The sequence below is a fragment of the Cnephaeus nilssonii genome, assembly GCF_951640355.1.
Source record: "Cnephaeus nilssonii genome assembly, chromosome: 19".
Classification (NCBI taxonomy): domain Eukaryota; kingdom Metazoa; phylum Chordata; class Mammalia; order Chiroptera; family Vespertilionidae; genus Cnephaeus; species Cnephaeus nilssonii.
Window position 1 is genome coordinate 37,792,680 of NC_137090.1, and position 23,321 is coordinate 37,816,000.

Here is a 23,321-nt window from a genome sequence, read left to right on the forward strand (position 1 = left end):
GAGCTCTGCGAACCCTATTTGTGGAGGTTGCTATGGAGGCTTTATTACTAGGCTCGATTGATGAAATCATTGGCCACTGGCTGCTGATCCAACCTCCAGCCCCTCTCTCCTCTCTGGAGGTGAGGGGTTGGGACTGAAAGTTCAAACCCTCTATTCACAAAGTTGGTTTCCCTAGCAAGCAGCCCCCCACAAGCCACCTCACTAACATAAAAGACACCTTCGTTGCTCTCATCACTTGGGGAAATTACAAGGATTTTAGAAGCTCTGCGCCATAAATGGAGGTGAAAAAAACAAATATATATTTCTTATGATAAGTCACAACACCACAGATACTGAGGGACTTTCCATAGATAGAGAAGTTCAAGGTTGAGTCCTGCAGCTCCAAGAGGGAGAGAGGAGGAATCACTGCCGAGCAAGAGAGGATGGATGAGAGAGGACCTCTGAGTGGGGCAGAATGGAAGTCATGGGCGGGGCTTTGGTGAGAATGGCTTCAGTGGAGCAATGAGGACAGAAGCCTGATTGGAGTGGGCAGAGGGAGGGGGCAGGTAGGGAGGGAGGACAGAGCTCAGGGGAAGGGAGAGCAGAAATGTGATGATCATTGGAGAGACACTGGGGGTCCCAGAGAGAGTGTTTTTTCTTTCTTTAAGGTGAGCACGGTTATAGCATACTTGTATGCAAAGAAGAATGGTTCAGTGGAGAGGAACCGATCAGTCCCTTATAGGATTGAGAGGGAATGCTGCAGGAGCAATGGCCTTGAGTGGCAGGAGGGGCTGGGATCAGGGCTGGGATCAAAGCTTCAGCCACCTTAGGTGAGGGTCACCTACCTAACAGGAGGGAAGGCAGAGAATGAGTACAGACACAGCTAGCTGTTAAGTTGGGGTGTGGAGGGTAGAAGCTGCTCCCAGGTCAGAGAGCATTTGTGGGCCTGTGCTCTGGTCCCAGCAGTCAGGACAGGAGGGCAGGGACATGGGTCCTGGGGTCTCCAGCCTCCTGAGGGTTCCAAGCTGGGAGGTGAGGAGGCTTGGGGGTGGGCCTTCTGGCCACAAGCTGACGGGCCCTGACACTCTGGGAAGGAGGAGGCGGGGTTGAGATGGCCTGACCTGGAGCCCTGCTTGGCATCTATCAGGTGATGCGCTATGAGAGTGTGACCATCAAGGAGAGCGATGGCTTGGATCCTGCCACCCTGAGCCCCACTAACCCCCGAGAGAAGTGGCTTCGTAAGAGGACCCAGGTCAAGCTGCGGGTATGTGCTGGTTGGAGTCACGCCCTGGTTGGGATGTGACCTCAGAGAAGTGGGGCTGCCCTGGGGGCTGGGGCATCCACATGGCAGGTAAGGCCTTTGATTTGCTCCTCAGAGCTGAGCGCTCACACATGCTGGGCTTCATGCTTAGATGAGGCCCAGGGTGCTGCAGTGGGGGTGGGCTGGGGTTTGGGGGTGTATGTAAGATGGGAGAGTTGGTTCCAGGTGGCCTGAATCCAGAGGAACCCGAAGAATGGGGGTCCAGGGCACTGGGGATAATGAGATGCCAACTATGGAGCAACTGCTATATGCAGGGCCTCTAGAGATGTAGGTGTGAATTGGAAAGAGCCCTGTCCATGATCATGGGGCTCACAGTCTGACTCGCCAAGTATGGTCTGGAGAGAGATTTGCCATGACAGAGGGAGGCAAAGTGTAGGAAGGAGATAGAAAGGAGAATTGCAGGGCAGGACATGCATAGCTTCCATGAAGAGTCATCTTTAAAGGGCACTGAGATATAAATAGGAGTTTGCTCTACACATTCATTTATTCACTCAGTAAGCAATCAGTGCCCACTGTGTCCCTGGCCCTCTTCTAGGGAGTGAGTGAAGAATAGGAGTTTACAGACACAGCCACTGCTATGGGGGACACTTCCAGTCTGGTGGGAAGATCCAGACATAGACCCCACAAGGAGTCCTAACAGGTAGAAGGTGATCAGTGCTCCATGAATTGACTCTTCTGTTTTGACATGTTTATTGAGCTATAACTCAGGTATTATTCACCCACTTAAAATTCAATAGGTTTAAAAAAAAAATTCAATAGGTTTTAGTGTATTTGCAGGTGTATGCAACCTGACATTTCATTATTTCAAAAAGAAACACCCTTTCGCCATCATCCCCCAGCCCTAAGCAATCAGTGATCTTTCTGTCTCTATAGATTTGCCCATTCTGGACATTTCACATAAACAGAATAATACAATACATTGCTTTTTGTGTCTGGTTTCTTTCGCCTAGCATAATGTTTTCAAGGTTCATCCATGCATCAGTACTTCATTCCTTTTTATGGCTGAATAATATTCCATTGCATGGATATACCACATTTTTGTTTATCCATGAATCACTTTTTACCCTTTGTCCACTATGAATAATGTTGCTGTAACTATGTGTGTGCAGGTTTTTATGCGAACAGATGTTTTCATTTCTCCTGGGCATATACCTAGGAGTATGGATCAAAGGGTAACTCTAGTTTAATAATTTGAGGAACTGCAAAACTTGTCTAAAGCAGCACCATCATTTTACATACCCCCACAGCCATGTACGAGGGTTCTGAGTCCCCCACATCCTCACCAACACTTGTTATTATCTGTCTCTTGGACTCTAGTCATCCTAGTGGGTATGAAATGGTATCTCATTGTGGTTTGATTTGCATTTCCTTGATGACTACCTAGTAAGGTCAAGCATCTTTCCATGTGTTTGTTCCCATGAACCAACTCTTCCCCCTCCCGTGTTCCTGTGAGGGGGCCTGGGTCCCGCACTTGATGGAGTGTCCCCAGGGCAGGGTTAATGTCTGGTTCCTCTTTGTGTCCACCAAGCCCAGCCGAGGGACCGATGCAGACGAGGTGGCTACCAATGTTTGTTGAACTGAATTAAAATTCCCTGGGAACTGAGAGGAGGTAGAGGCCTTTTGGGGGCGTCCAAGCAGTGTTTCTGGGCGGGGACAACATTGAGTCAGGTCATGGTGGATGTGCTGGACTCCGGGGGCAGGAGGCCAGCGATGGCATGTAGGGTGGGGGGCCCAGTGTGAGCCAAGGCCTAGAGGCCACTGCAGAGCCCAGCCTGAAAGGACCAGAGGGGCTCGGAAGGGGAGCAGGAAAGAGGGCTGAGAGGCTGCCGGGCAGGGCTTTAACGCTGAGCTCATGGTTTGGACTTCACCCGGGGGTTCTGGGGCTAACAGATTTGTGCTTTATAAAGCTGGTGGACCTGCGGGGGGTCTGTTTTTGAATATGGAGCTTCATTAAGATGCCATTAGCAGAGCCCAGGTGAGAGAAAACACGGTGTGGGGGAGAGATGCCAGGGGGGCAGTTCTGTAGGGGAAGGGCCGCCAGACTGAGTGGCTATGGTGATGAAACCAGGCCGAGAGTGGGGGTGCTGGCCAGTGGAGGCCTCTGAGCTGCAGAATGAGCTGACACCGGGAGGGAAGAAGGGTGGGACGCTGGGATGACTGCAGATGAAATGATGTGATGTCCGGGGTGGCTCCAGATCCTCTGGGGCGGGGGTGGCATGGGGATTCAGCAAGGGAAGGGCACCAGAGTGGCCGCGCGTGGATCGGCGGAGGAGCTGGTGTCAGGCACACGATTCTCTCTGCTCTTGTCCATCCTCACTAAGAGCTAAGACAGATGGTAAAGGGCTGTGGCATGTGAGCAGAGAGGTGGAAGGAAGAAGCGAAGGGAGCAGACTGGCCGTTTCCAGCCTAGGAACCCAGGAGGATGCCAGGCAGTGAGGACTGGCGTTCCTCGGGGCCGCGGGGACAATGAGAGCAGAGAATGCTCCCCTCCGGGGACCCCAGCACTCGCGGGGGACAGCGTTAGGGTCTCAGGGTCTGTTTTTCTCATGTGAACGCGTCTTGGGAGCTCTAATGGGGACTAATAGGAAGGCATGCTTTGGCAGGTCCATGTCCCTCCAGCCAGTCCTGAGGACAATGCCACGGAAAGGCAAGCGGCAGCCCCTTATGCAGAGGCTGAGCTGGTTTCTGTCCTTGCAGAACGTCACTGCCAACCACCGGGCCAACGACGTGATTGCCGCCGAAGACGGCCCCCAGGTCCTGGTGGGACGGTTTATGTACGGGCCCCTGGACATGGTGGCTCTGACGGGAGAGAAGGTACAGAGGCTGGGCATCCCCTCCTTGACTGCCCACACGCGCACCAGGTGCCTCATGGTACCACATGGCATGTGGGCTGAGGGCTGAGGGAGGCCGAGCGGGGAGACACCCTGTCTGGGGAGGTCAGGGGCGGGGGGCAAGCCAGGAAGCAGGGGTGAACTTGGTGCATCTGAGGGGCCAGTCGTAGCTGCAGTGGGGAGAGAGAGAGGGTGGTAGGAACCAGGAAACATCAGGCAGGACCCCAAGCCCCAGAGTCCTGTTTTGGCAGAGAGCTCCCTGGCCGAGCCCCCAAGCCAAGCCTGCAGCACCCCAGTCTCAGTGCATTCCCTGGCCCCCTTGCTGCCTCCAGGTGGACATCCTGGTGATGGCGGAGCCGTCCTCGGGCCGCTGGGTGCACCTGGACACGGAGATCACCAACAGCAGCGGCCGGATCACGTACAGCGTGCCGAGGCCCCGGCGCCTGGGGGTTGGCGTGTACCCTGTGAAGATGGTGGTCAGGTGAGACCCAGGACACACTCCCATGGTGGCTGCACCACTGCTCTGGCCCTTCCAGCCGAGCCTCTCCAGAAGATGGGGCCCTCAGGGTACTCTGTTTTGGGCCTCATCCCTGCCTGTGGGGAGAGAGAAAATGGACGAGGTCATCATCAGATTCTCTGGACCCAGACTGAGCTCTGACCCAGTGGCACGCTGACCTCTGGCCCCCAGCTAACCCCTGACCTGGGCACATGGCTGAGCACCAGTGGTACTTTTCAGGGGCGACCAGACCTGTGCGACGAGCTACCTCACGGTGCTGCCCCGTGGCATGGAGTGCGTGGTATTCAGCATCGACGGGTCCTTTGCAGCCAGTGTGTCCATCATGGGAAGTGACCCCAAGGTCCGGCCAGGGGCAGTGGACGTTGTCCGGTGAGTGCTACTTCCCTGCAAGGGACATGTCCCCCGTGGGCAGGAGCCAGCAGACCTGGGGGAGACAGATAAGCTTTTTCTGGTTTCCTCCAAGAATCCCACTGGCCTTGGGGCCAGGCTCCAGTGTTAATTTACCTGCGTCCCTGAGATACTTCCTGCCGCGTCCTAGACCCCAGATCCCCCCGCCCGCCCTGCCCTCCTTCCTCCGCCCGCCCTGCCCTCCTTCCCGCTTACTCTAACTCTATCTGAGCCTTCTCTGCAGGGAATCAGGCCTGGTCTCTCACATTCTGACCCCAATCAGGATAAATCCGTGTGTTCTGATGATCTCCTGCTGTGTAACAAATGGCTCCAAACTTAGCTGCTTAAAATAATAATTATGATTCTGTCTCATGGTTCTTCGGACTGTCTGGGTTCTTTTGCAAGGTTTCATGTGGGGTGTCTCTAGCAATTTCAGTCAGAAGGTGGTCTGGGCTGGGGGCGTCTGAAGGCTCCCCTGGGCCGGATGTTCAGGAGGGCTGGCTGCTGACTGCATATGCTGCTCCTTGCCTGGGGGCTCTGTTTCTCCCCATGGCTGCTGCCCGTGGCTAGCCTAGGAGGCCTCAGGCTATTCAGACGGTGCACAGGGTGGCTGGCTCCCCCTGGGTCCCAGATCCAGGTGGAAGCTGCAGGCCTTCTTCTGACCCAGCCTTGGGAGGCACAGAGTCCTTCCCACTGCATTCTGTTCGTTATAAGCTAGTCGCAGGATCCGCCCAGATTCAAGGGGATGGGCCCACATACATGTGAATGCTGGGACCCAGGGCTCACTGAGGGGCCATCTTTCGAGACTAGCTAACCACAGGGCTAGTTGAGAGATGGGATCTATTCCAGCTGGTTGGAGAAAGCAGAGTAGGCTTCCTGGGAGAGGTGGCATTTGAGATATCCCCTAAAGGATGGATGTATACATGATTTTCAATCCATGCCATTGTACAAACATTATCAAATGAAAAAAGGCAAAGAAAGAAAGAAAATTGACTGATTTAGACAGGCCAAGAGGAGGACACACGGTGACAAGGACAGGGAAGAGCAGAGAGCATATGGGGGGCAGGAGGGACAAGGTCAGGGTTTGATTTTGGAGACCAGATTAGGACAGGGCAGGAGTGTGGCTGGAATCGCAAGGCCATTGCATTGCTGAGAGGGGTGCAGAGGGTGTTGACAATAGAAAAGCAAAAGAGGCACCACTTTCGTTCCTGCCGCCCTCCCTGCCTCCCTCCACCCCCGCCTCCCTTTCCTAAGCCAGGCCCTGTGCTGGGCACTGATGAGGGGAGAGATCCGAGGAGGAGGAGTCTCACGGTCCGTGGGGAATCAAGTCACGGGTGTGAGACGCTGATCCAGGACTCCAAGTGATCAGAACCCCAAGAGTGGAACGGGTCCCGGGTCCTGAGAGTCCTTGGTGTTGGGATAGTGACGGTCCGGCCTCACCCCAGTCGCAGTGACCGCTTTGGGGAGAGAATACTATCCTGGCTCGGGGGCTCCTAGGGGACGGCTGACTCATGACGCCCTGTGGGAACAGGTCACGGACTGGCTCAATGTCATCCCCCGTATAAGGCTGTGCCGTTTATTCCCATGAACATCTCCTCCAAAGCCGCCTTAGTCATTATCCCACAGCTGGGAAAGGGAGGCTGTGGTTGGTCCTTCCTCTCTGGGGATCCTTCTGGTGCTCTCCCCTCTTTCCCGCGGGCTCCTGGGGCCACTCGGTGCTCCCCAAACCTTGCTGCCCATCAGAAGCTGCTTTTTGTCATCACAGATCACTGGATCCCACGCCAGTGTAACCAGACTCTCTGGGGGTGACACCGGGGCCCGTGCATTGTTACAAAACCTCCCCAATCTCCTCGGTCACCTGCCAGGTCTGGAAACCCCCCATCTGTAGTAGCCAGTGGGTGGCTAGTGCCCCAGCAGCTCCCAAACAGGTCTGCGCTTAGCTGACGTCTCCCAGCCAGGATGCCATGCGAGGCAGCGGAGCGCTCGTCCCACTGTGCTGTGTGAGCACAGAGAAGGGACGCTGCTTCTGCCTGGGACGCTGGGAGGATGGGAACACCAGGAGATGGACGCTGAGGCTGCTGGGGGAGGGTGTGCAGCGGGAGAGTGCAAGGCTGGTCCCGGGCAGCCAAGCAGCTCCGTGTGACTGGGGGAGGGAGGCCAGGCTCAAGGGCACAGCATGGAGGCCACTAGTGAGGAGAGGGCTCATGACCTCAGGGCACTGGGGAGCCAGGAATGGCTTTAGGCAAAGTTAGATCTGTGATTTACAAACATCACCATGGAAACAGTACAGGGCATAATAGTGCAGCACCTGTATGAAGCACAGCAGGCCAGGGACATTTGGGATTAATGCATTTATTTCATCCTTAGCATGACCTGCGTGGTAGGTGCTAATATTATCTCCATGTCACAGGGTTAATGAACCTGCCCAAGGTTGCAGGCCCAGGTTAGATTGAAGCGTGTGGGGGGTGTGGAGCAAAGGGCCCCGCCAGGAGGCTCCTGTAGTGGCCACGGCAGACCTGGGGCCTGAGCTAAGGCTGAGAAGTGGATTGCAGTGGGAGAACGCAGTAAGGACCTGGTAGAATGAAAGGCTGCTCCCTGATTGGAGGAGGAAGGAGGGCGGCAAAGGGAAAGGGCGGGAATCAAAGGCGCTTATCTCTGGTTCCAGAAACTTGAGTGACATAGGCAGCACCACAGAGAAGGGCCATGGGCAGAGGGGCCCGGAGTCGGGCGACCAGTGGCTGTGAGCACGCGGTGCCTGTGGGGCATCCGAGAGAGATGTCCAGGACTCAGGGGCTCACCTGGGAGGATGGATTTGGGGATCCCCCTGGTTTTCCTTAGTGCTCCTTGGAGCAGCCCCCCTGTCTTCTCAGGAAGGCAGCAGGCGGGCAGACCCCTGGGCAGCGGGTGGACTGGGGCGGGGCTGGATGCTGCAATGCCCTCTCACCAGGCACTGGCAAGACCTGGGCTACATGATCCTCTACATCACGGGGCGGCCGGACATGCAGAAGCAGCGGGTGGTTTCCTGGCTGTCCCAGCACAACTTCCCACAGGGCATGATCTTCTTCTCGGACGGGCTGGTGCACGACCCGCTGCGGCAGAAGGCCATCTTCCTCCGCAACCTCGTGCAGGAGGTGAGCGGCCCGCTGGGGCGGGGCTGCGGCCTGGGCAGGGATGCGGCCCCTGGGACTCTCCTCCCTCAACCCCGTGGGCCCTCATCCCTTTACCCACTACCTCCCACTGTGCACGTTGGATGGCCAGTTGGCAAAGGACATTCGAGTGGATCTCAGTGGGTCCTCTCACAGCCCTTCCAGGTAGGTATTGTTATCCCCAGTGACAGATGAGGAAGGTGAGGCTCACCGACTTGCCCAAGGTCTTGAAAACCTTAGAAGCCAGGCCCAGACCATGAACTCTCTGCTGAGGGCACTGGGAAACTATGGAAGAACTTAAAGCCATGGAAGAGCTTAAAGTGGCAGTGTCTTAATTTGGGCTGGAGAAAGATCCCTCTGGCAGCTCTGTGGAGAACGGATTAGTGGGAGCAGCAAGAGGCAGGGATGTCAGGAAGCTGTTGCCCAAACGAGAGACAGGTAGACCAGAGTCTAGTGGTAGCCATGGGATGGAGAGAAAGGCATGGGCAAGCCGGGAGGTAGAATTGCCAGGACCCAGTGATGGTTTCGTGGAGGGAGAGAGGAGCTCTCAGATGTCCCTCTTGAGGAACCAGGAGAAATCCAGGTGCTACTCATCTGACCCGACTGTAATCTCCATGAAGGCACAGTTGTGGCTGCTTTGTCACCAATTTATCTCCAACAAATGGGGCAATGATGACACAGGGTAGGCACGCAATAAATGTTAGCGGAATGAATGAGCAAATGAATGAAATGCAAGGGGACCAGGCTGGGGGAAGATGAACTTATTTGTGGACGCCTTGAGGCTGGAATGGCCATTGGACACGCGCTACCTCAGTCCCAGCTGAGCAGGCCAACGAAGCCATGGGCGGGGGTGAGAGGGGTTGTGATGAGCCCCCAAGGGCAGCAAGAGGAGCAGCAGAGGAACCAGGGGTGCCAGATGCGAGGAGGCAGGAGGGAGGAGCTTCCTGGGATAGGGCAGGAGAAGGTTTCAAGAAGGAGGGAGTGTCCTTGTGAAGGACAAATGTCCTTATGATGAAGGCTGGACACTGCTGACTTGAGGGAAGAAGGGGCACCTGAGAGGGTCAGAGGGGCAGAGCAGTGGGGTGGGAGCAGACAAGGCGGGTCTCGGCTCAGAGGGGCAGTGGTGTGGGTGAGTGTGGACTCACTGGACTGAGGCTTCGGGGAGTGAGCTGGGGCGAGTCAGGAGGTGGAACAGGGAGGGGCAAAGAAACTGCTCCTACCTTTGGGCTAAAGGCAGGTTGGGGGAACCAGCTAATGCGGAGAGGGCCAGTGGGCTGAGGAAGCCCTCTCTTTGGTTCGACACCCAGGACTGGGGAGCAGCTCAGGGAGGGAAGTAAAAATCGGCAGGTTTTGGGGTGGGGAGCAGAAAGACTATGCGGGGCCAGGGCTGTGTGGTTCTGTGTTTTTGCAGAAGCTCTCAGCAGCCAGCATGTAGAAACGGAGAAGGTGGATGTGGAGAAAGTCCAGGCTGAGGGGTGTGTGTGTGTGTGTGTGTGTGTGTGTATGTGTGAGTGTGTGTGTGTGAGTGTGTGTGAGAGTGTGTGTATGTGTGAGTGTGTGTGTATATGTGTGTGTATGAGTGTGTGTGTGTGAGTGTGTGAGTGTGTATGTGTGAGTGTGTGTGTATGTGTGAGTGTGTGTGTATGTGTGAGTGTGTGTGTGTGTATGTGTGAGTGTGAGTGTGTGTGTGTGTGTGAGTGTGTGTGAGTGTGTGTGTGTGTGTGTATGTGTGAGTGTGAGTGTGTGTGTGTGTGTAGGATGAGGGCCTGGAGAATGCAAGGTGGAGGAGAGAGAACCCAGGGAAGCCATGGGGAGCCCCGGCAGGGTGAGGAGGGGTGAGGCAGGAGAGGCGTGCAGAGAACGCAGGTGGGCAAAGGCCAGAGGCTGTCAGAGACATCGAGGGAAGGGGGCGGTCAGCATGGGAAGGCGAAGGTTCAGAGTTCAGAGGGGGCTGTTCCCCGTCCAGTCTTGGAGGTGCTGGTTATTGACCTTAAAGAAGGCAAGACGCTGAGAGGTTCAGGCGGTGGGGGGTCATCCGTGTGGACAGGAGGTCATCCCAGTGATGGTGGGACTTCGGAGGAAGAAAAGCTGGGGCCAAAAGTCCCCAGTGAACTTGGGGGGAGGGTGAATGGGAGAGAAGATGACGTCAATGGGGGCTCTAAGTGAGGAGCCGCGAGATGGTGAGCACCTCAGAGCAGGTGGGGTTTCGTCCCGGTGGGGTGGGCGAGGATCTGGAAGTGACTCTGGAATGAGGAGGAGCTGGGCCATCCTCTGATGGATGAGGCTTCTGGGGAGGACATCAGACCAGCCAGCACCAGGCAGTGGCCAAATGGCGCCTCCAGTCTGATGCGGTGGGGATGGCACGGAGTTGGAGGACAGACAAGACTGGCTCTGTGATATGGAAACCTGGGAACCTGGCCCTCAACTTCCTTGTCCCCAAAGGAGCGCTTTGCCCCATTGTCACGTGACCTATGAATAGTGCAGCTCAGCTGACAGGGTGGGCCAGGGGTGTAGGGTCAGTGCAGAGAAGGGAGGCCACTTCAAGGCAGACCCATGACTTGGATTCTATTGGTTCACAGAGAAGGGCTCCCAGCAGGAATTTCCTGGGGGATGGAGATCCAGAAATCCTTTGGCGGGGGCGGGGGGGGGGGCGGGGGGGGGCAGTGACTGGGCCTCCCTCTCCCTCCATGAGCTGCTCTGTGTTTCAGTGCTTCATCAAAATCAGCGCTGCCTATGGCTCCACGAAGGACATCTCCGTCTACAGCGTGCTGGGCCTGCCGCCCTCCCAGATCTTCATTGTGGGCCGGCCCACCAAGAAGTACCAAACCCAATGCCAGGTGGGTGGAGGCTGGGCTGGGGCTGGGGGTCGGGGAATGGGGGCCAGGGAAAGAGTAAGGGGGAGTAGGTGGTTATTCCCTTATTTGCTCATTCCTTCATCTGCTCACTCACTCATTCATTCATTCATTCATTCAGCAAATACTGCTGGACCCCTGCCTTGAAACAGACAGGCCCTGTGTTGGGAGCAGGGGAGAGTCCCCGGTGGAATCGGGCGTCATGTCATCCAGCCCAGTAGGGAGATGGAAACATGTCCAGACAGTCACAGTGCAGTGTGGCAGGAGCCATACTAAATGAAGGGGGAGCACAGATGGTGGGGCCCCAGACAAGGACAGGTACCCTGGCCTCGGAGCAAGGCTGGCTTTCAGAAGGGTGAGGCATTGCCCTAGAAGGGCCTGCGGTTGGAGGAGCATTTGTGACAGGGGCAGCAGCAAACGCAAAGGTCGGAGGTGACAGAGAACGTGTGTATTCTGGGAACGGCCCGTGCCAGCGTGGCCGAGTGTGACGTGGGGGGAGCGGGAGAGGGGCTGGGGAGGCAGTGCGTGCGTGGCCTGTGTGCCTTGCCAGTCGAGGCTCTGGGTCTGCGGAGTGTTTGCAATTCAGAGGCTGCAGGTGGCAGGTGGGTGGGGGAGGTGGCAGCGCAGTGGAAGGGGAGGGAGGTCGGAGGGTCTGAGAGGCACGTTTAGGAAGAGGGACTGGACTTGGAAATGGCGGTTCAGATGTGTGGGACGAAGGAAGGGAAAGGCAAGGAGGGCATCCTGTTTCCAGCTTGGGGGGAAGCAGGTGGAGGAGCAGATTGAGGGGAAGGCAATGCTCTTTCGGGGCATGTTGAGTGTGAAGGTGGAGGGACCCCTGAGTGGGGATCCCTAGAGCAGTGCTGATCTCAAACTCGTGGTCCCATGGGGATGTTGTTTAAATGCGGATTCTGGTCTGTAGTCGGGGGGTGGGGGGTGGGGGCCTGAGGTGCTGCTGCTGTTGGCGCACAGACGGCACTGAGAGCAGCAAGCTGAGCGCACAGCGGAGAGGAGTGGCCAGAGGGCCACTGTCGGGGCCAGAACATGACTAAATTCCCTGGGCTAGAAGGTGGATGGTGGGAGAGGCTGACAGTTTGGGATTTTAGTGAAAGTGACAAGGATGGGAGTTCCGCCCCCATCAAGAATCCAGAGGATCCGGAAGGCCCACAGGTACAGACAGACGTGAGGGCTCAGCTGCCCAAAGCGGGGCGGGAGCCTTGAATGGTAAGAGCGTCCAGTTTCCTGCAGGTCCCACGGAGAAGCCGGAGGCTCCCTGGGAGGGAGCGAAGGGGTGACGCTGGGGCGTGGGGGCAGGACCAGGCGCCTGCCTGCCCCGCTGGCCTGACTCCTGTCCCCTCCGCAGTTCCTGAGCGAGGGCTACGCTGCCCACCTGGCCGCCCTGGAGACCAGCCACCGCGCGCGCCCCAAGAAGAACAACTCGCGGATGGTGCTGCGCAAGGGCAGCTTCGGCCTCCACGCGCAGCCCGACTTCCTCCGCAAGCGCAACCACCTGCGCAGGACCATGTCCGTGCAGCAGCCCGACCCGCCCGCCAACCCCAAGCCCGAGCGCGCCCAGAGCCAGCCCGAGTCCGACAAGGACCACGAGCGGCCCCTGTCCGCGCTCAGCTGGGCGCGCGGGCCCCCCAAGTTCGAGTCGGTGCCCTGAGGGTGGGCTGTGCGCGGAGCAGGGGGCCCCTACCTGGCTGCCTGCGGGGACGGGAGCGGCCGCCTTCTCCCGGACACCGGCCTTTTCCTGCTTTTTCCCTCCCGTGTCTGTCCAGTCGTGTCCGACCACAGGGGGGAGGGGCCCTACCCGGCCTTGCGGGGCTCCCTAGGCTGCAAGGGGGTGAGATCCTCAGTCTCAGTTGCAGCCACTGCTGCCTCCCCGGTGCCTGTGGCTTCAAGCCCAAATCGGGGTTGATGTCTGTGTAACCGGGTGCAGGCCTGCCCGGAGCTGGAGCGTTTGACCAAGTCGACCATCTTTCTGGGTTCTCCCGGCTTCCAAGGTCATGCGAGGCAGGCCCCGAAGGGAGAAGCCCCCAGACCAGGGATCCGCCGCCTCTTGGCTGTCCCGTGGAGAGGCGAGTGGCATTGGTGCCTGACATCCTGAGTCACCACCTTGGGCCTGGCTCTCCTACGGGAAAGCGGCCACTTTCTGGGAGAGAGAGGATGCCCCCGGGGCCAAGCTGTGTTCAGGTGTCTGTCCCCAGCCCTGGGGGGCGGGGTCTGGTGCTGCCGGTCTGTCCTGCAGCTGCTCCAGTCCTGCCTTCGGTCGGCAGTATCTTCAGCACCCTCCTGTGGCCCCAGAGGGCAGTGGTTCCTCTTTCTGGAGTCCCACCTGGTGCCGTCCCCTGTGAGGCTGCGGCCTTGGGCTCTGGCCTAGCTGGGCTGGCTGTGAGCCCTTGAGCCAGCTGCTTGCCCTCTCTGGGCCCTGCCTTCCTTATGTAATTGCGGGACCTCCCCAGCCGAGATCGAATGGGGTCGAGTTTTGACTCCGAGGCTTTCCAGGCCCAGAGCTCCTCAGAGGGCTCCGGGATCTATGCTGTCCCCGCAGTCGGAGAGCGGGACTCGGTGAGGGCGGGAGGGAGCAGCTACTGCCCCACCACTTCAAAGACGGGGCTGGGGGAAGGGGTCCCTGCTCCACGGAGAGGTTGTTTTGTACTGATGCCCACACCCGCTGTCCCAGGAGCAGGGACACCTGCCCAGAGGGCACGGATGGATCTGGCTCCTCCTCTCCGGTGCCGGCCAGTCTGATTCCTCCCTTTTGGCTCCTGGAAGGTGTAGAGCTGAGATCTCAGAGTTCTGGGGGTCCATGTAGTTTTGGCTCAAACTGTTGTATTCTCCTTCCTCCCCTTTGCCACTCAGCTTGGTTTGGTGCCCATAACTTCCTCCTGGATCATCCCCCTGAGGTTGGCGGGGCTTAGCTCTCCTGGGGCCCCTCGAAGCTTGTCCAGGCCCTCGTGCTGCTGGGCTCCTGGCCTGGGCATGGGTCTCCTGCAGCGCGGGCCAGGCTCTGAGCCCCTCGCGCTGACACTGAGGCGGTCCAGGTCCCTGTGTCACGGGCCAGGCCGCCCCAGCGCCCAGACAGCTGCATACACAGCAGGCACCTGTGTCAGCTCAGTGTCGCTTCTGCTCAATGTCTACCTCTTGCAGTTCCCATGTGGCCAGTGTCCTCCCCAATGGCCGGCCGCTGCCGGTGGGGGCGGCTGGCACCACTGGCAAACGGGGCACCCGACTGGGCTGGAGGGGTCAGGGATCCCAGCCCCTAACCCTGCTCTCTCGACTAGAAATGTGTCTTTTCCAGTCTGCCCGCTCCGGCCACCCCAGCCTGCCTGTCTGCCAGCTCTCTGCGTCCCTTTCAGTCCAGCACCTGCATTTCAGCAGCGCCGAGCGACTCTGCTGGGAACGGGCGATCGCCCCAGGCTTCCTCTCTGGTCCTGCCTCCTGGCAGTTCACATTCCTCCTTCACTGGACATCTTTCTCAGCGTCCATGAGGCACCAGCTCATGTGGCTTAGCCACCTCAACCATAATCCTCCCCTCCCCTCTTCTCCCCTCCCCTCCCCTCCCCTCCCCTCCCCTCTCCTCCCCTCCCCTTCCCTTCCCTTCCAAAATATCCCTGAATTCAACTTGGGCAGACTTATTCTGATTCTCTGAAACCCCATCTCCTCTTTGCAGAAGCCACTGATGTATTACTCTCAAATGATAACATAATTAGCGTGAGATACTTCTCCCCCGTCCGATTCCCTCTGCCTTTCCTGAGGACCCCAGGCCTGAGCCCGAGGGAGCAGGCATGCCCAACACTGGGGAATTTGAGTCCATGTGAGCAGGATTCTGATTTTGGGGGTGGGAGCTGGGATGTGGGACCTAGCGGGAGGGCCCCCCTTTCTTTCTGGAGCTCTGATGGGGGCTCCGAAGCCTCACGCCTGGGATGTGAGGGTGTACAGTGAGTGCTGTGAGCAGGCGCTCGCCCAGCGCTAGTGGGTGTGGTGTGACTGTGTGGTTCTGTCTAGTGACCAGTCTCCGACATCGTAGGTTTCAGTTCTGCTTTTCACAGCAACTGTAACCAATAAGCACTTTCTCTGCTAGTGGTTTGTTCCATTTTGTTCGTCCAGTTTTGTTGGAGAAAAACCAAGAGCCAAGTGGTGTTGTTCTCCGGAGGGGCCGCTGCCCCTCCCCAAGTAGTCCCGTGGCCCCGTTGGCTGTTTCCTGGAGAACCCTTCCAGCGCCCGTGAGCCGGCTCCACCGGAGCTGGGGAGCGGACTTCCCTGCCTGACCAAAGCTCCCCGTTTCTCCGTGGCATGTTTGTTCCTCCCAGTTGGGGGGCTGTCCTGCTGGAGGGCCCACCTGCCGCCTGCCTGTCCCTTCGCCCTGTTGGGGGTTCAGAGTGCATCCACAGCCTGGGCCTGCCAGTCCCTTCGCCCTGTTGGGGGTCAGAGTGCATCCACAGCCTGGGCCTGCCTGTCCCTTCGCCCTGTTGGGGGTTCAGGGTGCATCCACAGCCTGGGCCTGCCAGTCCCTTCGCCCTGTTGGGGGTTCAGGGTGCATCCACAGCCAGGGCCTGCTCGTGTGGCATCATGGTTTTTTTTTCCTAAAGAGCTCGACTCCTCCCTTGAGCTTCACAAAATATGAAAAAAAGGGGGACTTCTCATGCATTTGGATGAGCGGCCCTCCTGCCTGGACACTGGGCCAGAGAAAACAAACATATTTGCACCCCAGTATTCAGACATCCCTAGGGGGTGGGCTGCCTGGGTCTCCTTTTACCACTCTGGACCCAGACCCATGCCCAGAAGTGTCCTGCAGACAAAACGTGGCACCCATTTTTTTCAATGAGAGCTGGGCCCCAGGCAGAGTGCAGCTGTAGCGTGGCTCTGCGGGGGACACTCCCACCCAGCCCAGGTGCAGCCGGCCCGGGAGGGGTGCCCGGGCTGCGAAGGAGTCTCGAAATTGACCCCGCCTTAAACAACCAACTTTTCCAGCCGAACCCCAGGGGTGTGGGTGCCCAGTGCGCTGGGGACCTAATCTGCCACAAGAAGTCACCTCCCTCCTTCTGCTGCCTCTGGGCTTGGGGGAACTTTCTTAAAAACGATACTTAGGGTCAAGTCCAAGCATCGAGGCCTGGCCTGGGTCCTGCTCTCTTTGCTGAGAAACCAAGAGGGTGGTTGGGTAAATACCAGTTGGACCTCTCTCTCGTGGGGACAAGGATTGGCAGGTGACACCAAAGAGGGGCAGGACAGGAGGGTGGCTCGCTCATGGGGACCCCCACCCTCGGACCCCACCCTCCTTTCTATTTGTTTACTCGGTGGTGGCAGCCTGTCTGGTCTTGTTCGCCCTCTGACTGTTCTTACGTGTGTACCTCTCAGTATTGTCCGTGGTGGGTGGATCTGTGGGTAAAAAGGTTTCTATCCCTCATGGCTGCCTTGTACAAAATCTGTGAGAAAAGAACATGTAAACTATCAGATTTCTAACAAGACAAAAACAGCATTATGGAGTTCAAAGATTTTTACAACGGGTCTTGATTTTGATGTGAGCTGGTTTTTAACTCTCAAACGTTGTCACTTAAATAAAAACCTTATTTGCCTTTAAAATGTGCTTTGCTCTGAATGAAGCTGAGAAACCTGTCTTGTTACTCCTGCTCTCCCCGAGGAGGGGGCAGGCTGTCTTGGGGTGGAGGGAAGTGGGGAACAAAGCCTGGCCCCAGGACAGACCAGAGTGGCATGTGGTGGGGGAGTAACAGAGAAGAGATGTCAAATACAGAAAGTCTTTTTTTTTTTTAATGATGAAAGAAAATCTTTATTTCATTATTTTCCATAGACATACTGCTGGTACATCGAGAAAACCACTATTTTTGGTATATTTGTACATGGTTATATTGCTGAACTCTCCTCTTCATTCCTTCAAAAAATTATCTTTATTGTTGAAAGTATTACAGATGCCCCCCCACTTTCCCCCATTCATCCCCTTCTCTCCCCTCCTCCCCCCCAGGCCCTCACCACACTATTGTCTGTGTCCAGGAGCTAAGCACATATGCATATAAATTCCCTGGCTAACCCCTCCCACCCCCAGCCTTCCCTCTGAGACTCCCTCAATCTGTCAGTCTTTATTATGCAAAAGCAACGTTACGGAGGGAAGTTATGCCCCGATTTCTTTCTAATAAAATGACAAAGCAGATTTCTTAAATAATTTACAAAGGGCAGACATTGCTGAGCAGTGCTACTCCTCGCTGCCATCCACAGTGCCCGGTGCTGAGAACATAAATAGGGACCCGTAGGCCCCGGGTCTCAGAGCCTGGGTAAGTCTCCCATCCCTTCTTTTGGGGCAGGCCCGGGAGCTGTGCACCCAGCAGCCGGGTCTGCAAGGAGTCACCTCCTGGGCTGTGGCAGGCGGTCTCTGCGGGGCTCAGATGTGGTCTCAGCAGGAGAGCACAGGCCCCTGACCAGCCCCCACCCGGGCCTTTGCCTATCAGGTCCTTGTCAGCAGTGGCCCAGGGGCACTGCCAACTCCTGGGGGCTTCCTCCAGGAACTCAAGGGTGCGGAGGCATGGATCCCACGTGTAGGGGTGTGGGGTCAGGTATGGCCCACTTCCTGCAAGAAAGAGCTCTATTCTGGGCCCTCATTGCGCTTCAGGGGGGCGGGGGGGGGTGGGGAGGACACCAGAGCCTACCCCCAGAATGAGGAGCTGGACGGTGGTGAGTCAGTGAGGTCAGCAGCTCAGGTCCCAGCTGGAAGGAAGACGGCACACTTCCCACTCTGCTGGGCGTCAGCTCTGTGGGTTTCTCCAGGAGACTCAGTCCTTCAATGCGCCTCCAAATCTGCACATGCGCTCGTGGAGGAGGAGGAGGAGAGGAGGAAGGAGAGCACACTGGGAAAGATGCTCAGGAGGAGGGCATGACCTGGAGGGCACTCCATCAGTCTCGAAGGAGAGAAACCGTCATGTCAGCGCTAGAGATGGGGAAGCAGGAGAGACATGCCATTGGGTGCGGCAGGCACCGAGGGCCCTCCCAGCCTGGACTAGACAAGACCAGACCCGGCAACATGGTGGGAACTTGGCACACTCGGCATCTAGTCAAAGCTCGCAAGGCCACCTAGGAGCCCATCACGGCCATGTACAAATGGCCCCAAGTTAGGGCAGCTCCAGACCTGGGCTCTGCCCTCTGGACGGGGTCCTGAGCAGACAGACCAGGAACTCAAAGCAGCCACACAGCTTCCCCCAGTTCCATGGGCGGGCAGGGCATAAGGGAGCCATGGGGAGTGTCGGAGGCAGGGCAGGTCTTCAGGAGCCTGGGGAAGTTCCAGGTGATGGACACGTGTGGTGGCCTGAGGCCCAGGAAGCCACGAATCTCCAGGGTGCATCCTTAACTACCGCCCCAATCTAGGTCTTTTATGTCCTCTCATGTTGCAGATGAAGTGACTGAGGCTGAGAAGGGGAGGGACTGGCCAGGGTCATACAGTGGCCAGAGCCAGAACCAGAAGCCTGCCTAAAAAGGGGGACCCTGCCAGCCATTTTGCTTGGGAGGATGGATGCCAGCTTACCTCTCTTCAGCCGCAATGACCTCGTCCAGCTCCTGGGACAGCTTCCGGAGGCGCTGGATTCCTGCCCCCACAGGCTCGAGGTCACTGTCGGATTCACTGAACAGAAGGAAAAGCCATGGGCACCAGTGACTAGTTGGAAACCTGTGGCCGGAGCCTCCTTCCTGCCCCCCAAACCGGCACTGCAGCCTGGGGTCAGTGGGGGCTGGTCATCACCCCAGGAAGTGACATCAGAGCAACCTGGAGCAGCTGGCAGAGAACAGATGGATGAAGGCTCATGGGGTCAAGGCCAAGGGCAGATCTTGCAGAAAGGTGAGCCCTGTGGCTTCCTGCTTGAGTCTGTCTCCAGGTGGTTTGAAAACTGGCTTGTAGGCTCACTAGGAGGCTTGGGGGTGTCATACAGGCAGAGCTAAGCTCTCCCCTTCCTTTTATAGATGGGGAACTAAGGCCTTGAAGACTTCCCCAGGTCCCTGGCTAGTGGGGTGAAGAGCTGGCCAGAACACGGATGTGACTCAGCTCAGGGTGCCCCTGGCTCCAGGGAGCCCCCCGGAGGGGCCGTTAGTGTTTTGGGGGCCAGGCACTCTTCCACTTACCTGGGGGAGCAGAGGGGCTCTGTAGAGGAGTAGGGGCTCCGGAAGGCGGCCTCCCTCCTGGACCTCCGCAGAGGGTGGGCACGTGGGCCCATCTGGGAGGAGCGGCGGTGACGCTCCCACCCCCAGGGGCCCAGAGTTGAGCGGGCAGGGCCGGTTCCAGAAAGCCGGGTGCTCCTCTGGCTCAGGCTGCGAGCTGGGGGGCTACTGCCCTTCGGTGTCTCTCTCTTCTTCCTCCTGGCTTTCACCTGGGTTTCCACCAGCCACTTGGTGCCACTTTGGCAGGACTCCTGGATTCTCTGGTGGGTACATGGAAGCGTGAGCACAGACAAGCTAAGGGCCACCCTAGTCTCCAAGCCATACCCCCGACCCCTCCTCCTACCAGCTGTCCTACACACACAAGCAGCTTTGTCTCAGGGGTGAGGGATATGGGTGATGTCACTGCAGGGACCCAGCTCAGAGCCCCAGGTATGAGTGGTCTTCAGCAGAACCACTCTGGCTCACAGAACCTCCAGGTGCCTAAGACCAAGCCCTCCTTCGAACACAGACTGAAGCAGAGACTCAAGAGCAAAGCCTGACCCCCAGGACACTGGGAGATAATGTGTCCCCCTGCTCCTGGTCTTACTCTGTCCCACCCTCCACACTGAAGCACAGAGATCCTTCTCAAGGGCAGTTCTGATCCTGACACTCGACTGCTCAGTGCCCTCCCACAGCTGCTCATCACCCACAGGGCCAAGCCCTAACTCTTGGGCCTTTCACTCCGCTGGGGGACGGCTGGGAAGGCTCCTCCTCAGCTAGACTGTCTTTGCCTTGGCCAACCGGAGTCCAGAGTCGTTAGAGCAAGACCCGCGCTACCTTAGGTGAGTTCTGTGACCTTGGGCAGGCTACCTGGTTTCATCCCCGATCCCTGGGCATGAAACAATCATAGCGTTCTTCTAGACAAGGACTAACATTTGGCTCAGAGACCTCTCCACAAAGGGTCCCCAAAACATCTTCCTTGTTCCATAGCTTCAGATTCCCAGTCAGATACTAAGGAGAGCCCCCTACTGCCCCCAGTTCTCTCCTTGGAGGTCTTTTCACTCCCATGGCCCCTGTCCTTTCTAGGTGACACCTCCATGCCTCTCCGACTCTAGGTTTGAAGACACATCCACTTGGAAGGTCCACAGGCACCTCCCACCCAACATAAGTGACATCTTCCTGCCCACACAGCTTCTCTGACCCCTAAGCTCCCAAATCTACCTTCTGAGCAGCTCTGAGGCTGTTCACTCCTCTGCAAGGCCAGGCCCTCAGCCCGCAACTCCCCCCCTCCCCCCATGGGAGAATCTGCTTCTAACCCCATTCTAACTCCCCAAATAGCTAAAGAACAGATTCTAATATGCTAATTAGACCTGGTGCCCACCCTGCTGTAAATAAATTCTTCCCACTGGTTCCCAAGACTACCAGTCTCTCTTGGGAGTGCCCAAACACCCTTGGCACACTGAGCCCCCTCTCACTGCCCCACCTTGCTCTCTCTCTTCAGCTTTTGACCTCCCTCTGCTCTGGGTCTGGACTCACACTACTTCACCTGTCATAGGCTCCTCATTCTTCCCCTTTCTTGGGAGAATTCCATGGAATCACCTCATCTGGGAAGCCTTCACTGACTAAGCTTGTTTTTGGTGTCCTCCCATCATTAGCCACTGGCTTACAATTTCCATCACAAAACAGCTCTACTATCTTGTATAGTGAGGATGTTTCCTCCATGACACTGTTTTCATTCACTCACTCAACAATTTGTTGAGCACCTACTAGGCTGGGAACACAGCAACGAACAAACCAAAGTCCTTGTCTTCATGGAGTCTATATTCTTGGGGGCTCCTGTCTCATGGAGTCTATATTCTTGGGGGCTCCTGAGGGCAGCAGTTGACCTGGACATGGCCAGCATTACCTGGGACACGGCACCCAAGGCGCTCTTAGCTGAGCGAGCTGCAGCCTGGAGGCCCTGCTGCTCTGGCTCTGGGGTTTCCAGGCGTTTCCAGGAAGGGCCTGCCCCCAGGTTGAGGCTGACTGCTCTCAGGGGCAGCCTCCTTTGGAACTGTCTGCAGAGGGAGCCCAGGGCTCCGCTGGAGGCCTCCAGATGGCCAGCTGCAGGCTGCAGCACATCGCTTTCCTCCAGCTGCTGGTGGTCCTGGAGAGATCTCCTGCGCATGGAGGTGCTCATGCCGGGCCACCGAGAGGCCATCTGTCTGTTCTGTTCACCAGACCCTGGGAAGAGGTCAAAAGGCAGGTCAGCAAGGCATCCTCCATCCCATTCCCAGGCTCCACGGAGACTGGGTACAAGGGAAGCGATGGGATGGAGGCCCATGGGGTGGGGTGGATGGCCAGGCTGGGAACAACCTTGGGTGCGGGGAGGGAGGAGTATGCTTCCTGAAAGGGAGGGTGTGGTCAGCGATGCCCAGAAGAGGGCAGAGGCTGAACAAGGCTGGTCAGCATTTCCTGCGGGCCCTGTGTCTAAAACAGCTGTTTTTTCATCCCAGCCTCAGGCGGGGAGGGCGGCAGAGTCGGGAGCGGCCCTCCTTGAGCCTCAGCAAGGGGCCCAGCGACCGATCAGCGCCTCCTACAACCCGCCCTGACCCAGCGAGCTCCCACCCAGACCCTGGACGCCTGGCCAGAGCCCCCGATTTCCACCCTGCAACCCCCAGATGCCCCACATGCATGCCTGTCCTAACTAGACACCCCCCTCACCCCATCGCCTCTGGTCTCTTCTGAACAGAAGCCCCACTACGCCCCGGCCTACACTCACCCCAAAGCTCCCACGCCTGCGAGATGCGCAGCACAGATGCACCTCGCCCACCCCGGCCGATTTGAAACTCGGCGCGGATCCGCCCCCCCCCCGCCCGTCCTCACAGCTGATTGGCCCCGTCCCCGCCTCGCTGTCGCGCCGGGGATCCTATTGGCTCTTTGCTCTCGCGGCCGTGAGTCTAGCTTTCAGATTTGCCGGGTCGTCCCCATTCATCCTCAGGACCCCCGCGGGCTGGGTGCCGCGTGAATCTGCCCCTTTGTGCCGGCAGGTCCCGCCCAGGCCCCGGGCGCCGCCTCCCGGACGCCTGGCCCGGGGCAGCCGGCCCCTCCTCCAACCACCGAGGGTTCTGGCTGGTCTTAACGGGCGGGGCGGGGGCGGGTCCGGGGCTCCCGGGCTCCTTTCCCGTTCCGCCTGGAGGGTCCAGGGGTTTTGTCACAAAGAGTTCCCGTGGAGGTTTTGTTTCAAACTTCCCTCCCGACCCTCTGCGCTTCTGTGTTCCCCAGACTCGCCATCCACATTCTGCCCCCAAAACCGGTCCTGGAAAGGGGACGGATGGGCGTGCACCTCCGCTCCGCCTCCAGTTAAGCACCCTTCCACCCCAGCTCACTGACCCCTTCCCCCTCTCCAGTTGAATGCCTCCCTCCCTGCCCTTAGCATTCAAACCAGCGAAAATACGGCATTTAGAAAGCCGCCCCCCTTCCTCCCTTCCTCCCTCCCTTTAAAGGGGACCTCAAAGCCGCACTGACCACTCCACCCCTGGGGTTCCTAGCCGCCATCTTCACCGGGTCTCCCCCCCACTCCTCACCCCTGTGGCCACTCTCTTGCTGGTGGGCTCCCTGAAGGTCTGTCCTTAGCCTCACCTTCATCTCTGGGTGATCACACCCACTTCTCTAGCCTCAGTTATTGCCTCCCCCCCCCACCCCGCCCCCACAATGGAATGGTGAGAACCATGAACGCATATGGGGCACTTACTGTGCACCAAGTCCCTGTGTTCCAAGCACTTTCTATTATTAACCCATTTGACCCTCCTTGCAGCCTGTGACCAGATGAGCAGACTCTGGTACAGCAAGAGGTTAGTCTGGTTCCCAATGTCCCTCTGCCAGTCGGGGGCCAGGGTCCATGCGCCTCACCACCACACCACACTGCCTCTTCTCAGCCTGCACCTCTCCCAGACGGAGTATCTCACCACCTCCTGGATACCAACTCCTGGGCACTGCAGGCACCTCAAACCAACCCCCAACAAACATCACCCTGTCTCTCCCAGCCCCTCCTCCGTCCCCATGTCCCCTCGCTCATGTCTTTCCAAACACCTACTGGTGTCTGAGCAATTGAACACCGTGCTAAAAATGGGCCACCACCCTGGCCGGTGTGGCTCAGTTGGTTGGGCGTTTTCC

General features: G+C 57.8%; 2 protein-coding genes across 4 annotated transcripts in view; one reads left to right on the forward strand and one right to left on the reverse strand.

Moving 5' to 3' along the window:
• Positions 1–16,481, forward strand: part of PITPNM3 (PITPNM family member 3) — a 90,284-nt gene extending 73,803 nt beyond the window's left edge. The window contains exons 14-20 of the mRNA XM_079798971.1: positions 1,127–1,243; positions 3,998–4,114; positions 4,464–4,612; positions 4,868–5,017; positions 7,983–8,166; positions 10,890–11,018; positions 12,394–16,481. Coding sequence (XP_079655097.1) covers positions 1,127–1,243; positions 3,998–4,114; positions 4,464–4,612; positions 4,868–5,017; positions 7,983–8,166; positions 10,890–11,018; positions 12,394–12,696 — 1,149 coding nt within the window. The 3' untranslated portion in view covers positions 12,697–16,481. The remainder of the gene's footprint in view (positions 1–1,126; positions 1,244–3,997; positions 4,115–4,463; positions 4,613–4,867; positions 5,018–7,982; positions 8,167–10,889; positions 11,019–12,393) is intronic.
• Positions 16,482–17,118: 637 nt separating this feature from the next.
• PIMREG (PICALM interacting mitotic regulator) lies at positions 17,119–22,152 on the reverse strand. 3 transcript variants are annotated; one of them, XM_079799100.1, is made up of 5 exons: positions 22,032–22,152; positions 21,073–21,389; positions 19,152–19,447; positions 18,562–18,657; positions 17,119–17,970 (listed from the first exon to the last, which is right to left on the reverse strand). In XM_079799100.1, the coding sequence occupies exons 2-5, from the start codon at positions 21,364–21,366 to the stop codon at positions 17,937–17,939; spliced, it is 720 nt and encodes a 239-aa protein (XP_079655226.1). In that variant the 5' UTR covers positions 21,367–21,389; positions 22,032–22,152; the 3' UTR covers positions 17,119–17,936. The 3 variants fall into 3 exon arrangements, with proteins under 3 accessions (XP_079655226.1, XP_079655227.1, XP_079655225.1); XM_079799101.1 differs by lacking the exon at positions 22,032–22,152 and adding an exon at positions 21,928–21,992 and having other exon boundaries at positions 17,119–17,840; XM_079799099.1 differs by lacking the exon at positions 22,032–22,152 and adding an exon at positions 21,928–21,992.
• Between the last annotated feature and the right edge of the window lie 1,169 nt (positions 22,153–23,321).

What these genes read in the sequence shown, in the direction of transcription:
- PIMREG (XM_079799100.1), bottom strand. Translation starts at nt 21,366, where the DNA reads ATGGCCTCTCGGTGGCCCGGCATGAGCACCTCCATGCGCAGGAGATCT. An exon ending in GAGCCCCTCTGCTCCCCCAG is followed by an intron (nt 18,658 to 19,151) that starts GTAAGTGGAAGA and finishes CCTTCTGTTCAG; the next exon opens with TGAATCCGACAGTGACCTCG. An exon ending in GTCATTGCGGCTGAAGAGAG is followed by an intron (nt 17,971 to 18,561) that starts GTAAGCTGGCAT and finishes CCCCATCTCTAG; the next exon opens with CGCTGACATGACGGTTTCTC.